Genomic DNA, 12,962 nt, shown 5'->3' on the forward strand with positions numbered 1-12,962 from the left:
CAACCCAACCATGCAGACTCAGAATCGAATTCCCATACCGGATCAGTCGCGGCCCGGGTTAACAACGTCCGCCACCGGTGCTATTGCCCAACAGGGTGCCGGTGGAAATTGGGCTACTGCTGGGCGAAGACGACGAAGAAGAGGAGGAAAATGTTGCCACGAACAGCGGGAGAAGAAGAAAACTAGAAGGGTGGAAATGAGAGTGGGGACTTTGAATGTTGGTAGTATGACTGGTAAAGGGAGAGAGCTGGCTGATATGATGGAGAGGAGAAAGGTAGACATATTGTGTGTGCAAGAGACCAAGTGGAAGGGAAGTAAGAGCAGGAGCATCAGCGGTGGGTACAAGTTGTTGTACCATGGTGAGGACAGGAAGAGAAATGGTGTTGGGGTCATTTTAAAGGAAGAGTGTGTTAAAAGTGTGTTGGAGGTTAAGCAAGTGTCTGACAGGGTGATGAGTGTGAAGTTGGAAATTGAAGGGGTGATGATGAATATCATCAGTGCATATGCCCCACAGGTAGGTTGTGAGATGAAGGAGAAAGAAGATTTCTGGAGTGTGTTAGATGAGGTGGTGGAGAGTGTGCCCAAGCATGAAAGAGTGGTGATAGGAGCAGACTTCAATGGGCATGTTGGTGAAGGGAACAGAGGTGATGAGGAAGTAATGGGTAGATATGGTATCAAGGATAGGAATGGGGAAGGACAGATGGTAGTTGATTTTGCAAAAAGGATGGAAATGGCTGTGGTGAATACCTACTTTAAGAAAAGGGAGGAGCACAGGGTAACATATAAGAGTGGAGGAAGGTGCACACAGGTGGACTAGATTCTTTATAGGAGATGCAAGCTAAAAGAAATCACAGACTGTAAGGTGGTAGCAGGAGAGAGTGTCACTAGAGAGCATAGGATGGTTGTTTGTAGGATGACTTTAGAGGTAAAGAAGAAGAAGAGAGTGAGAGCTCAACAAAGGATCAGATGGTGGAAGCTGAAGGAGGAAGACTGTTGTGTGAAATTTAGCGAGCAGGTGAGAGAAGCACAAGATGACATTGTGATCTGTAGTGAGAGTAGAGAGCAAGTTGAGTCTAGTCTGGAGAAGTGGAGATATGCTTTGGAGAGAAGGGGAATGAAAGTCAGTAGAAGCAAGACTGAGTACATGTGTGTGAATGAGAGGGAGCCCAGTGGAATAGTGCAGTTACAAGGAGTAGAAGTGGTGAAAGTAGATGAGTTTAAATATTTGGGGTTAACTGTTCAAAGTAATGGAGAGTGTGGTAGAGAGGTGAAGAAGAGAGTGCAGGCAGGGTGGAGTGGGTGGAGAAAGGTGGCAGGAGTGATTTGTGACCGAAGAATATCAGCAAGAGTGAAGGGGAAAGTTTACAAAACAGTAGTGAGACCAGCTATGTTGTATGGTTTAGAGACAGTGGCACTAACAAAAAGACAGGAGGCAGAGCTGGAGGTGGCAGAGCTGAAGATGTTGAGATTCTCTTTGGGAGTGACAAGAATGGACAAGATTAGGAATGAACATATCAGAGGGACAGCTCAGGTGGGACGGTTTGGAGACAAAGTCAGAGAGGCGAGATTGAGATGGTTTGGACATGTGCAGCGGAGGGACCCAGGGTATATAGGGAGAAGGATGCTGAGGATGGAGCCACCAGGCAGTAGGAGAAGAGGGAGACCAAAGAGGAGGTTCATGGATGTGCTGAAAGAGGACATGCAGGTGGTTGGTGTGACAGAGGAAGATACAGAGGACAGGGTGAGATGGAAACGATTGATCTGCTGTGGCGACCCCAAACGGGAACAGCCGAAAGACAAAGAAGAAGAAGAACAACATAATGTCTGCTCTTCTTGTTTGGGCAGCTCTCGTTAGGGGGCGCCAGGGCACATCAGTCATCGCCATCTCACCCTGTCCTCTGTATCTTCCTCTGTCACACCAACCACCTGCATAAACTTCCTCTGTGTCCTCCCTCTTCTCCTCCTGCCTGGTGGCTCCATCCTCAGCATCCTTCTCCCTATATACCCCTCACATGTCCAAACCATCTCAGTCTCAGCTTTCTGATTTTGTCTCCTTCTCCTGCTGTCTATGGACACATTCTCCTCCTTTTCTTCTTCACCCAGCCATAGCCCAATTTCTGCCAGCACCCTGTTGGGCAATAGCACCGGTGGCCGTCGTTAACCTGGGCCTCGACTGACTCAGTATGAAAATTCGATTTGTATTGTCGGTCTTTATGTTGGCTTGTTTCACACCGGATGACCTTCCTGATGCAACCCTACTCATTTATTCAGGCTTAGGACCAGCACTCAGAGCGTACTGGCTGCACACCCCATGTGGCTGTATAATAACTGTATATACTGAGCTTTAAAATACAATAAAACTTGTTAAAAAAATAAAAAATAAAATAAAATAATAGAGTAGAATTGCAGAAAACAAACCAATCTGTGAGACTGATGACAATTCAGGAGGCAATAGTAAGACTTCAGGTTTTAAGGATCTAAAATGCAGTGATTTAATTTGGATTTGAACCTCTTTGCAAATGTATTAAATAGCATGTTGTGCAAATGTTTGAAAAGCTTTACATGTGCTCACCTGAGGTGAGTGCAGTCTGCTGGAGTTGAGGGATTTCCTTCATCAGTGCAGTGTAATAAGCATGCAGGCCTTTGTATGCCACCAGCAGGACGCGACAGAGCCTTCGATGCCACGTCTGCACTCTCTCCAGACAGTCTTCACTGGGAACATAAAAGCTCCCCTGCAGAGAAGGAGATACGGGGGAAATGTCAGTGGCTGTGTAGGTCAGCCGCCGTCTCAGAACAATGGTCTCACTAGCAAGCATTTAGACATATTTGAGCTTTAGGGCCTCCCCAGGCCTCCCCAGCCCGCTGTTGTCTCTGTGCCGACCTTGAACACGTGTAAAAAGCAGCCCTTTTTCTCTGCATTAGTAAAGCTGTGATATTTGGTCAGAAGTTCAAATAAGATGTTAGCAATAAATAACCCTTAAACACAACAAGCTGAAAGGTGTAAAAGCAAATCAACAAGGTTTGTCTGTAAAATGCAATTGTTTTACTTGTGTGGTTTACACGTAAAGTGTTACTACCCAACCTTGCTCTTAGCATTAAACTCGGGTTCAGGCGTATCTGCAAACGTTTTGTATCATATTGACATTTCATCCACACGGAGCCGACTTTTTCAGAGCTTGAAAACAGGTCCCAGAGTGGTTGAATCTGGAAAAACAGAAACTGGATTTGTGAGTTCATGTGGACAACTTACCCAGAACATTTCTGAAATGATGTCAAAGCCACACCTCTCCACGCTCATGTTGTTGTAATTTAATTAACATTTTGTTTTTGTTTTGCTTTTTTTTATTGTCTTGGTGGATCCTAAATGAGATTTATTTTGTAGCGAGCAGAATGCTGAAGAGACGACAGATGGCTGTGATGAATGCTGTTCCTGATTAAATGGAGCGCTGTGATGCTAATAAATTAATTTGTAGAAAGGACTTTCAGCTTTTAAAATAAACTTGCTCAGGCTGAGAAATGCACCAAGAGCAGACAAACACTGAGGGGCTTCAGTAAGGAATTAAAGTATTTCCAGAATTTGTCTTTAAGGGATCCTTCACACATAACACGAAAGATGCAGAAACCGGAAGAAAATCCCTGAACCAAAAATGAAATGGGGAACCGCGAAACATTCCACCTGCTATTGGGAGGGACGCACGGTTGGACAAGCGTGAACAATACCACAGCGATGGTTTCGTGCACGCTCGTCTTCGCACACAAGAACACAGTGCGAGCACATGGAAAGTTGCGCACACAGCAGCAGAGCAAAAAATGAAAAAAAAACACCACAATTTATAATACTTAATTCCTGTTATAAAGAGCAGATTTAGCCTCCACCAGGAAGTAATGAAATGGCGTGGATTACTGTCCTCCCTTTTATGTCTTACATGAAGTACCTGATGCACTCATGTCGTGACACATCAACAGTGATCAGCTGCAAATGTGATCTGTGTTTTAATTATTACAATGTGGAGAAATCCCACAGTGACATGTTGTGTGGGCCGCTGAAGAGGAGGTACTGCTGGCCCACCACCACCAGAGGGCGCCCTGCCTGGAGTGCGGGCTCCAGGCACCAGAGGGCGCTGCCGCCGGATGAGAACAGCCAGGATGACAGCTGTCACCCATTACTGGACACAGCTGACTCCACTCAGCACGGAGGTATATCAGCAGGACGGCGTCTCCACCTCAGTGCCGAGATATCGCCTTGAGTTTAAGGTAATCACCTCAGCAGCATATTCTGTGTTCTTGACAATATTTGATAACCCTTTCAGGACAGCGGACTACTGAAGGCCAAGTGTTTGGATAAGTACTCACCTTTCCTGCTTAAGTGTGACAAGAGGTGGAGGCGGCTTTGCCCCTCTCCGTCTACTGGGTGCGGTCGCATCCCTACCTGTGTGTTTGTGCTCTTCTCCGCCAGCAGTACCGGATCCGACGAGCGAAGGCAGTGGCCACCTGGGAATTCGGGACTTGGCGGTTCCAGTACTTCTGGGTTTCGGTGGCAGAGGAGATCTGGGTGGTTCCGGTTCGACTAGGACGGGCGTCTCCTACCTTCGAGCCTGCCCACACGACACCAGCAGATTTCGGCTTACGCCTCCAAATTGTTAATTGTTGTATTAGTTGTGTTCTTCTCACAACAGTAAAACTTATTATTTACTTTTCTCCATTGTCCGTTCATTGCGCCCCCTGTTGTGGGTCCGTGCACACACACTTTCACAACAGGATATCTCGGCCAGCGTCATGGACCCCGAGGGGCGTCAACCGGCTGTTGAACGGCCAATGGAAGAACAAGGCGCGTCGGCGGCTTCGGGAGGGGTAATCAGTGAGTTGCAGCGGATCCTCACCGCTTTCACCTCTCGGATCGATTTAATGACCGAGCAGCACGTTATCCTAAACCGCAGGGTGGAGGCTCTCGCCGCACAAGTGGAGGCGCGCCCTCCGGGCACCGCTGCGGCTCTCCCTCCCGAGGACCCTGCGCGTGAAAGTGACGTTTCACTGGTCGTTCAACGGTCCCTTCCTCCGTCCCCAGAAGCATACATAAGCCCTCCAGAACCGTACGGAGGCTGTGTGGAGACGTGCACGGATTTTCTGATGCAGTGTTCGCTCGTCTTCGCACAGCGTCCCGTGATGTACGCGACTGATGCTAGCAAAGTAGCTTATGTAATAAATCTGCTTCGTGGGGAGGCACGCGCTTGGGCTACAGCGCTCTGGGAGCAGAACTCACAGCTCCTTCATACATATGATGGGTTTGTACGGGAGCTCAGAACGGTGTTCGACCATCCCAACAGAGGAGAGTCCGCTTCAACCGCGCTACTGTCAATAAGGCAGGGGCGTCGGAGCGCAGCTGCCTATGCAGTCGCCTTCCGCATCGCGGCGGCGAGATCCGGCTGGAATAGCACTGCCCTCCGCGCCGCCTTTGTAAACGGACTGTCACTGGTCCTAAAAGAGCACCTGGTGGCGAAGGACGAACCGCGGGACTTAGATGGGCTCATCGATCTGGTCATACGACTCGACAACCGGTTAGAAGAACGCCGTCGGGAACGAGGCGAAAGGCGTGGCCAGGCACGCGTCGTCCCTCTCCCTTCCGGTTCCGATCGAGCTCCGCCCTCCCCACGCTCCTCTGTTCCTGCGCTCCGTGCGCCTACGGCTCCCCCTGCTGACGAAGCTATGGACATGAGCAGGGCAACATTTAGGGCACCTGGAGCACAAAGGAGGCGGGCCTACGGAGCTTGTTATGTTTGTGGCTCGAGCGAGCATCTCGCAAACGACTGCCCCGAGCGGTTAAACTCCAACGCCCGCCCCTAGAGACTGGGCCAGGGGCGGGCCAAAACATTCACGTGGGACACACCCACATTGCCACACGACTCCCAGTCACAATCCTGTATGAGGATTCAACCCTGAAGGCCCCAGCACTGGTGGACACGGGCTCTGAGGGGAATCTGCTAGACAGTAGATGGGCGAGGGAGATAGGGCTCCCTCTGGTTGCTCTTACCTCGCCTGTGCAGGTTCGGGCACTAGATGGCTCCCACCAATCACGCATAAGACACCTCCAGTAACTCTGGTAGTGTCAGGTAACCACCGGGAGGTGATCGAGTTCTTTGTGACTCAGGCCACCTCCCGTGTGGTTTTGGGTTTCCCCTGGATGCTAAAGCACAATCCCCGGAACGATTGGCCGTCCGGGGTAGTGGTTCAGTGGAGCAAAACCTGCCATCGGGAGTGTCTAGGTTCCTCGGTTCCCCCCGGCTCCCAAGCTAAGGAGGAGGTCCGAGTCCCGCCCAATCTGAAGGCGGTGCCGGCGGAGTACCATGACCTCGCTGACGTGTTCAGCAAGGATCTGGCTCTCACGCTTCCTCCCCACCGCCCGTATGATTGTGCCGTTGATTTGGTTCCAGGCAGTGAGTTCCCGTCCAGTAGGCTGTACAACCTCTCACGGCCGGAGCGTGAATCAATGGAGACCTACATCCGGGACTCATTAGCTGCCGGGTTGATCCGGAATTCCACCTCTCCGATGGGTGCTGGTTTCTTTTTTGTGGGTAAAAAGGATGGCGGGCTTCGTCTATGCATTGATTATAGGGGGTTGAACGAAATCACGGTTCGCAATCGATACCCGTTGCCCTTGTTGGATTCGGTGTTCACCCCCTTGCATGGAGCCAAAATCTTCACCAAGCTTGATCTTAGGAATGCGTATCATTTGGTTCGGATCCGGAAGGGAGACGAATGGAAGACGGCATTTAACACCCCGTTGGGCCATTTTGAGTACCTGGTCATGCCGTTCGGTCTCACTAATGCTCCCGCGACTTTCCAAGCGTTGGTAAACGATGTCTTGCGGGACTTCCTGCACCGGTTCGTCTTCGTGTATCTGGACGATATACTCATCTTCTCCCCGGATCCTGAGACCCATGTCCGACATGTCCGTCAGGTCCTGCAGCGGTTGTTGGAGAACCGCCTGTTTGTGAAGGGCGAGAAGTGTGAATTCCACCGCACTTCTTTGTCCTTCCTGGGGTTTATCATCTCCTCCAACTCCGTCGCCCCAGATCCGGCCAAGGTTGCGGCGGTGAGAGATTGGCCCCAACCCACAAGCCGTAGGAAGCTGCAACAGTTCCTCGGCTTTGCTAATTTCTACAGGAGGTTCATTAAGGGCTACAGTCAGGTAGTTAGCCCCCTGACAGCCCTGACCTCACCAAAAGTCCCCTTCACCTGGTCGGATCGGTGCGAAGCCGCGTTCAAGGAGTTGAAACGGCGCTTTTCGTCTGCACCAGTTCTGGTGCAGCCCGATCCTAGCCGCCAGTTAGTGGTTGAAGTGGATGCCTCGGACTCAGGGATAGGAGCGGTGCTCTCCCAGAGCGGGAAGACCGATAAGGCTCTTCACCCGTGTGCCTATTTTTCCCGCAGGTTGACCCCCGCTGAACGGAACTATGACGTCGGCAATCGGGAACTCCTAGCTGTGAAAGAGGCCCTCGAAGAGTGGAGACATCTGTTGGAGGGAACAGCCGTGCCATTCACGGTTTTCACTGACCATCGGAACCTGGAGTACATCAGGACCGCCAAGCGGCTGAACCCCAGGCAAGCCCGCTGGTCACTGTTCTTTGGCCGTTTTGACTTCCGGATTACCTACCGTCCCGGGACCAAGAATCAAAGATCGGATTTGATTACAAGCATTACTTGCTTGCTTGCCTCTACTGGTGGTTGGCTCTCACTGCGGTATTGTATCACTTCCTGTTCCGGAGCACAGCGGTGTTTTTCTGTATCTGTTAGCTGTTTAATCTGCGCAGTTAGATTGATCTAGTTATCTAGATTACGATTTGTTTCCCAGTGTAATCTTTACGTGCCTTAACTAAAGCACTCCTTCTGCTGAATCACCTCTAAATTATTTACACATTATTCACTTTGCGTGTTTTTAGGAATCCGCTAGCTTAGCGTAGCTACTAGCTCTTAGCCGATTTAGCATGGCGGCTTCTCCTGTCTCTCCCGCACTTTTCTGCTCTGGGTGTGAAATGTTTAGTTATTCCTCGGCCTCCTTTAGCAGTAATGGTACTTGTAATAAGTGTAGCTTATTCGTAGCTTTGGAGGCCAGGCTGGGCGAATTGGAGACTCGGCTCCGCACCGTGGAAAATTCTACAGCTAGCCAGGCCCCTGTAGTCGGTGCGGACCAAGGTAGCTTAGCCGCCGTTAGTTCCCCCCTGGCAGATCCCGAGCAGCCGGGAAAGCAGGCTGACTGGGTGACTGTGAGGAGGAAGCGTAGCCCTAAACAGAAGCCCCGTGTACACCGCCAACCCGTTCACATTTCTAACCGTTTTTCCCCACTCGACGACACACCCGCCGAGGATCAAACTCTGGTTATTGGCGACTCTGTTTTGAGAAATGTGAAGTTAGCGACACCAGCAACCATAGACAATTGTCTTCCGGGGGCCAGAGCAGGCGACATAGAAGGAAATTTGAAACTGCTGGTTAAGGCTAAGCGTAAATTTGGTAAGATTGTAATTCACGTCGGCAGTAATGACACCCGGTTACGCCAATCGGAGGTCACTAAAATTAACATTAAATCGGTGTGTAACTTTGCAAAAACAATGTCGGACTCTGTAGTTTTCTCTGGGCCCCTCCCCAATCAGACCGGGAGTGACATGTTTAGCCGCATGTTCTCCTTGAATTGCTGGCTGTCTGAGTGGTGTCCAAAAAATGAGGTGGGCTTCATAGATAATTGGCAAAGCTTCTGGGGAAAACCTGGTCTTGTTAGGAGAGACGGCATCCATCCCACTTTGGATGGAGCAGCTCTCATTTCTAGAAATCTGGCTAATTTTCTTAAATCCTCCAAACCGTGACTATCCAGGGTTGGGACCAGGAAGCAGAGTTGTAGTCTTACACACCTCTCTGCAGCTTCTCTCCCCCTGCCATCCCCTCATTACCCCATCCCCGTAGAGACGGTGCCTGCTCCCAGACTACCAATAACCAGCAAAAATCTATTTAAGCATAAAAATTCAAAAAGAAAAAATAATATAGCACCTTCAACTGCACCACAGACTAAAACAGTTAAATGTGGTCTATTAAACATTAGGTCTCTCTCTTCTAAGTCCCTGTTGGTAAATGATATAATAATTGATCAACATATTGATTTATTCTGCCTAACAGAAACCTGGTTACAGCAGGATGAATATGTTAGTTTAAATGAGTCAACACCCCCGAGTCACACTAACTGTCAGAATGCTCGTAGCACGGGCCGGGGCGGAGGATTAGCAGCAATCTTCCATTCCAGCTTATTAATTAATCAAAAACCTAGACAGAGCTTTAATTCATTTGAAAGCTTGACTCTTAGTCTTGTCCATCCAAATTGGAAGTCCCAAAAAACAGTTTTATTTATTATCTATCGTCCACCTGGTCGTTACTGTGAGTTTCTCTGTGAATTTTCAGACCTTTTGTCTGACTTAGTGCTTAGCTCAGATAAGATAATTATAGTGGGCGATTTTAACATCCACACAGATGCTGAGAATGACAGCCTCAACACTGCATTTAATCTATTATTAGACTCTATTGGCTTTGCTCAAAAAGTAAATGAGTCCACCCACCACTTTAATCATATCTTAGATCTTGTTCTGACTTATGGTATGGAAATAGAAGACTTAACAGTATTCCCTGAAAACTCCCTTCTGTCTGATCATTTTTTAATAACATTTACATTTACTCTGATGGACTACCCAGCAGTAGGGAATAAGTTTCATTACACTAGAAGTCTTTCAGAAAGCGCTGTAACTAGGTTTAAGGATATGATTCCTTCTTTATGTTCTCTAATGCCATATAACAACACAGTGCAGAGTAGCTACCTAAACTCTGTAAGGGAGATAGAGTATCTCGTCAATAGTTTTACATCCTCATTGAAGACAGCTTTGGATGCTGTAGCTCCTCTGAAAAAGAGAGCTTTAAATCAGAAGTGTCTGACTCCATGGTATAACTCTCAAACTCGTAGCTTAAAGCAGATAACCCGTAAGTTGGAGAGGAAATGGCGTCTCACTAATTTAGAAGATCTTCACTTAGCCTGGAAAAAGAGTCTGTTGCTCTATAAAAAGCCCTCCGTAAAGCTAGGACATCTTTCTACTCATCACTAATTGAAGAAAATAAGAACAACCCCAGGTTTCTTTTCAGCACTGTAGCCAGGCTGACAAAGAGTCAGAGCTCTATTGAGCTGAGTATTCCATTAACTTTAACTAGTAATGAGTTCATGACTTTCTTTGCTAACAAAATTTTAACTATTAGAGAAAAAATTACTCATAACCATCCCAAAGACGTATCGTTATCTTTGGCTGCTTTCAGTGATGCCGGTATTTGGTTAGACTCTTTCTCTCCGATTGTTCTGTCTGAGTTATTTTCATTAGTTACTTCATCCAAACCATCAACATGTTTATTAGACCCCATTCCTACCAGGCTGCTCAAGGAAGCCCTACCATTATTTAATGCTTCGATCTTAAATATGATCAATCTATCTTTGTTAGTTGGCTATGTACCACAGGCTTTTAAGGTGGCAGTAATTAAACCATTACTTAAAAAGCCATCACTTGACCCAGCTATCTTAGCTAATTATAGGCCAATCTCCAACCTTCCTTTTCTCTCAAAAATTCTTGAAAGGGTAGTTGTAAAACAGCTAACTGATCATCTGCAGAGGAATGGTCTATTTGAAGAGTTTCAGTCAGGTTTTAGAATTCATCATAGTACAGAAACAGCATTAGTGAAGGTTACAAATGATCTTCTTATGGCCTCGGACAGTGGACTCATCTCTGTGCTTGTTCTGTTAGACCTCAGTGCTGCTTTTGATACTGTTGACCATAAAATTTTATTACAGAGATTAGAGCATGCCATAGGTATTAAAGGCACTGCGCTGCGGTGGTTTGAATCATATTTGTCTAATAGATTACAATTTGTTCATGTAAATGGGGAATCTTCTTCACAGACTAAAGTTAATTATGGAGTTCCACAAGGTTCTGTGCTAGGACCAATTTTATTCACTTTATATATGCTTCCCTTAGGCAGTATTATTAGACGGTATTGCTTAAATTTTCATTGTTACGCAGATGATACCCAGCTTTATCTATCCATGAAGCCAGACGACACACACCAATTAGCTAAACTGCAGGATTGTCTTACAGACATAAAGACATGGATGACCTCTAATTTCCTGCTTTTAAACTCAGATAAAACTGAAGTTATTGTACTTGGCCCCACAAATCTTAGAAACATGGTGTCTAACCAGATCCTTACTCTGGATGGCATTACCCTGACCTCTAGTAATACTGTGAGAAATCTTGGAGTCATTTTTGATCAGGATATGTCATTCAAAGCGTATATTAAACAAATATGTAGGACTGCTTTTTTGCATTTACGCAATATCTCTAAAATCAGAAAGGTCTTGTCTCAGAGTGATGCTGAAAAACTAATTCATGCATTTATTTCCTCTAGGCTGGACTATTGTAATTCATTATTATCAGGTTGTCCTAAAAGTTCCCTAAAAAGCCTTCAGTTAATTCAAAATGCTGCAGCTAGAGTGCTGACGGGGACTAGAAGGAGAGAGCATATCTCACCCATATTGGCCTCTCTTCATTGGCTTCCTGTTAATTCTAGAATAGAATTTAAAATTCTTCTTCTTACTTATAAGGTTTTGAATAATCAGGTCCCATCTTATCTTAGGGACCTCGTAGTACCATATCACCCCAATAGAGCGCTTCGCTCTCAGACTGCAGGCTTACTTGTAGTTCCTAGGGTTTGTAAGAGTAGAATGGGAGGCAGAGCCTTCAGCTTTCAGGCTCCTCTCCTGTGGAACCAGCTCCCAATTCAGATCAGGGAGACAGACACCCTCTCTACTTTTAAGATTAGGCTTAAAACTTTCCTTTTTGCTAAAGCTTATAGTTAGGGCTGGATCAGGTGACCCTGAACCATCCCTTAGTTATGCTGCTATAGACGTAGACTGCTGGGGGGTTCCCATGATGCACTGTTTCTTTCTCTTTTTTCTCTGTATGCACCACTCTGCATTTAATCATTACTGATCGATCTCTGCTCCCCTCCACAGCATGTCTTTTTCCTGGTTCTCTCCCTCAGCCCCAACCAGTCCCAGCAGAAGACTGCCCCTCCCTGAGCCTGGTTCTGCTGGAGGTTTCTTCCTGTTAAAAGGGAGTTTTTCCTTCCCACTGTAGCCAAGTGCTTGCTCACAGGGGGTCGTTTTGACCGTTGGGGTTTTACATCATTATTGTATGGCCTTGCCTTACAATATAAAGCGCCTTGGGGCAACTGTTTGTTGTGATTTGGCGCTATATAAAAAAAAAATTGATTGATTGATTGATCGGATGCATTGTCCCGGGTGCACGAAGACGAGGTCAAAACGGAACCGTCGGATCCCCCAGATCCCATCATCCCGGAGTCCGCTATCGTGGCCGCCCTCACCTGGGACGTGGAGAAGACCGTCCGGGAGGCCCTGACCCGTGACCCGGACCCCGGGAACGGACCAAAGAACAGACTATACGTCCCACCAGAAGCTAGGGCTGCAGTCCTGGACTTCTGTCACGGTTCTAAACTCTCCTGTCACCCTGGGGTGCGAAGGACCGTGACAGTCGTCCGGCAACCCTTCTGGTGGGCATCCCTGGAGGCCGACGTCCGGGACTACGTCCAGGCCTGTACCACCTGCGCCAGGGGCAAGGCCGACCATAGAAAGACCTCAGGGCAGCTACAGCCACTGCCCGTGTCTCATCGCCCCTGGTCCCACATCGGCCTGGACTTTGTCACGGGTCTCCCGCCGTCCCAGGGAAACACCGTCGTCTTCACGATAGTGGACCGTTTCTCCAAGGCGGCCCACTTCGTGGCCCTCCCGAAGCTCCCAACGGCCCAGGAGACAGCGGACCTCCTGGTCCACCACGTCGTCCGTCTGCATGGGATACCATCAGACATCGTCT

The 12,962-nt window shown here is 48.0% G+C and overlaps 1 protein-coding gene across 1 annotated transcript in view; it reads right to left on the reverse strand.

Moving 5' to 3' along the window:
* fam135b (family with sequence similarity 135 member B) overlaps window positions 1–12,962 on the reverse strand; it is a 113,628-nt gene that overhangs the window by 32,320 nt on the left and 68,346 nt on the right. The window contains 1 exon segment of the mRNA XM_034160784.1: window positions 2,573–2,732. Within this exon segment, the coding sequence (XP_034016675.1) occupies window positions 2,573–2,732 (160 nt within the window).

Source organism: Thalassophryne amazonica, chromosome 20 (assembly GCF_902500255.1).
Source record: "Thalassophryne amazonica chromosome 20, fThaAma1.1, whole genome shotgun sequence".
NCBI classification, from domain to species: Eukaryota; Metazoa; Chordata; class Actinopteri; order Batrachoidiformes; family Batrachoididae; genus Thalassophryne; species Thalassophryne amazonica.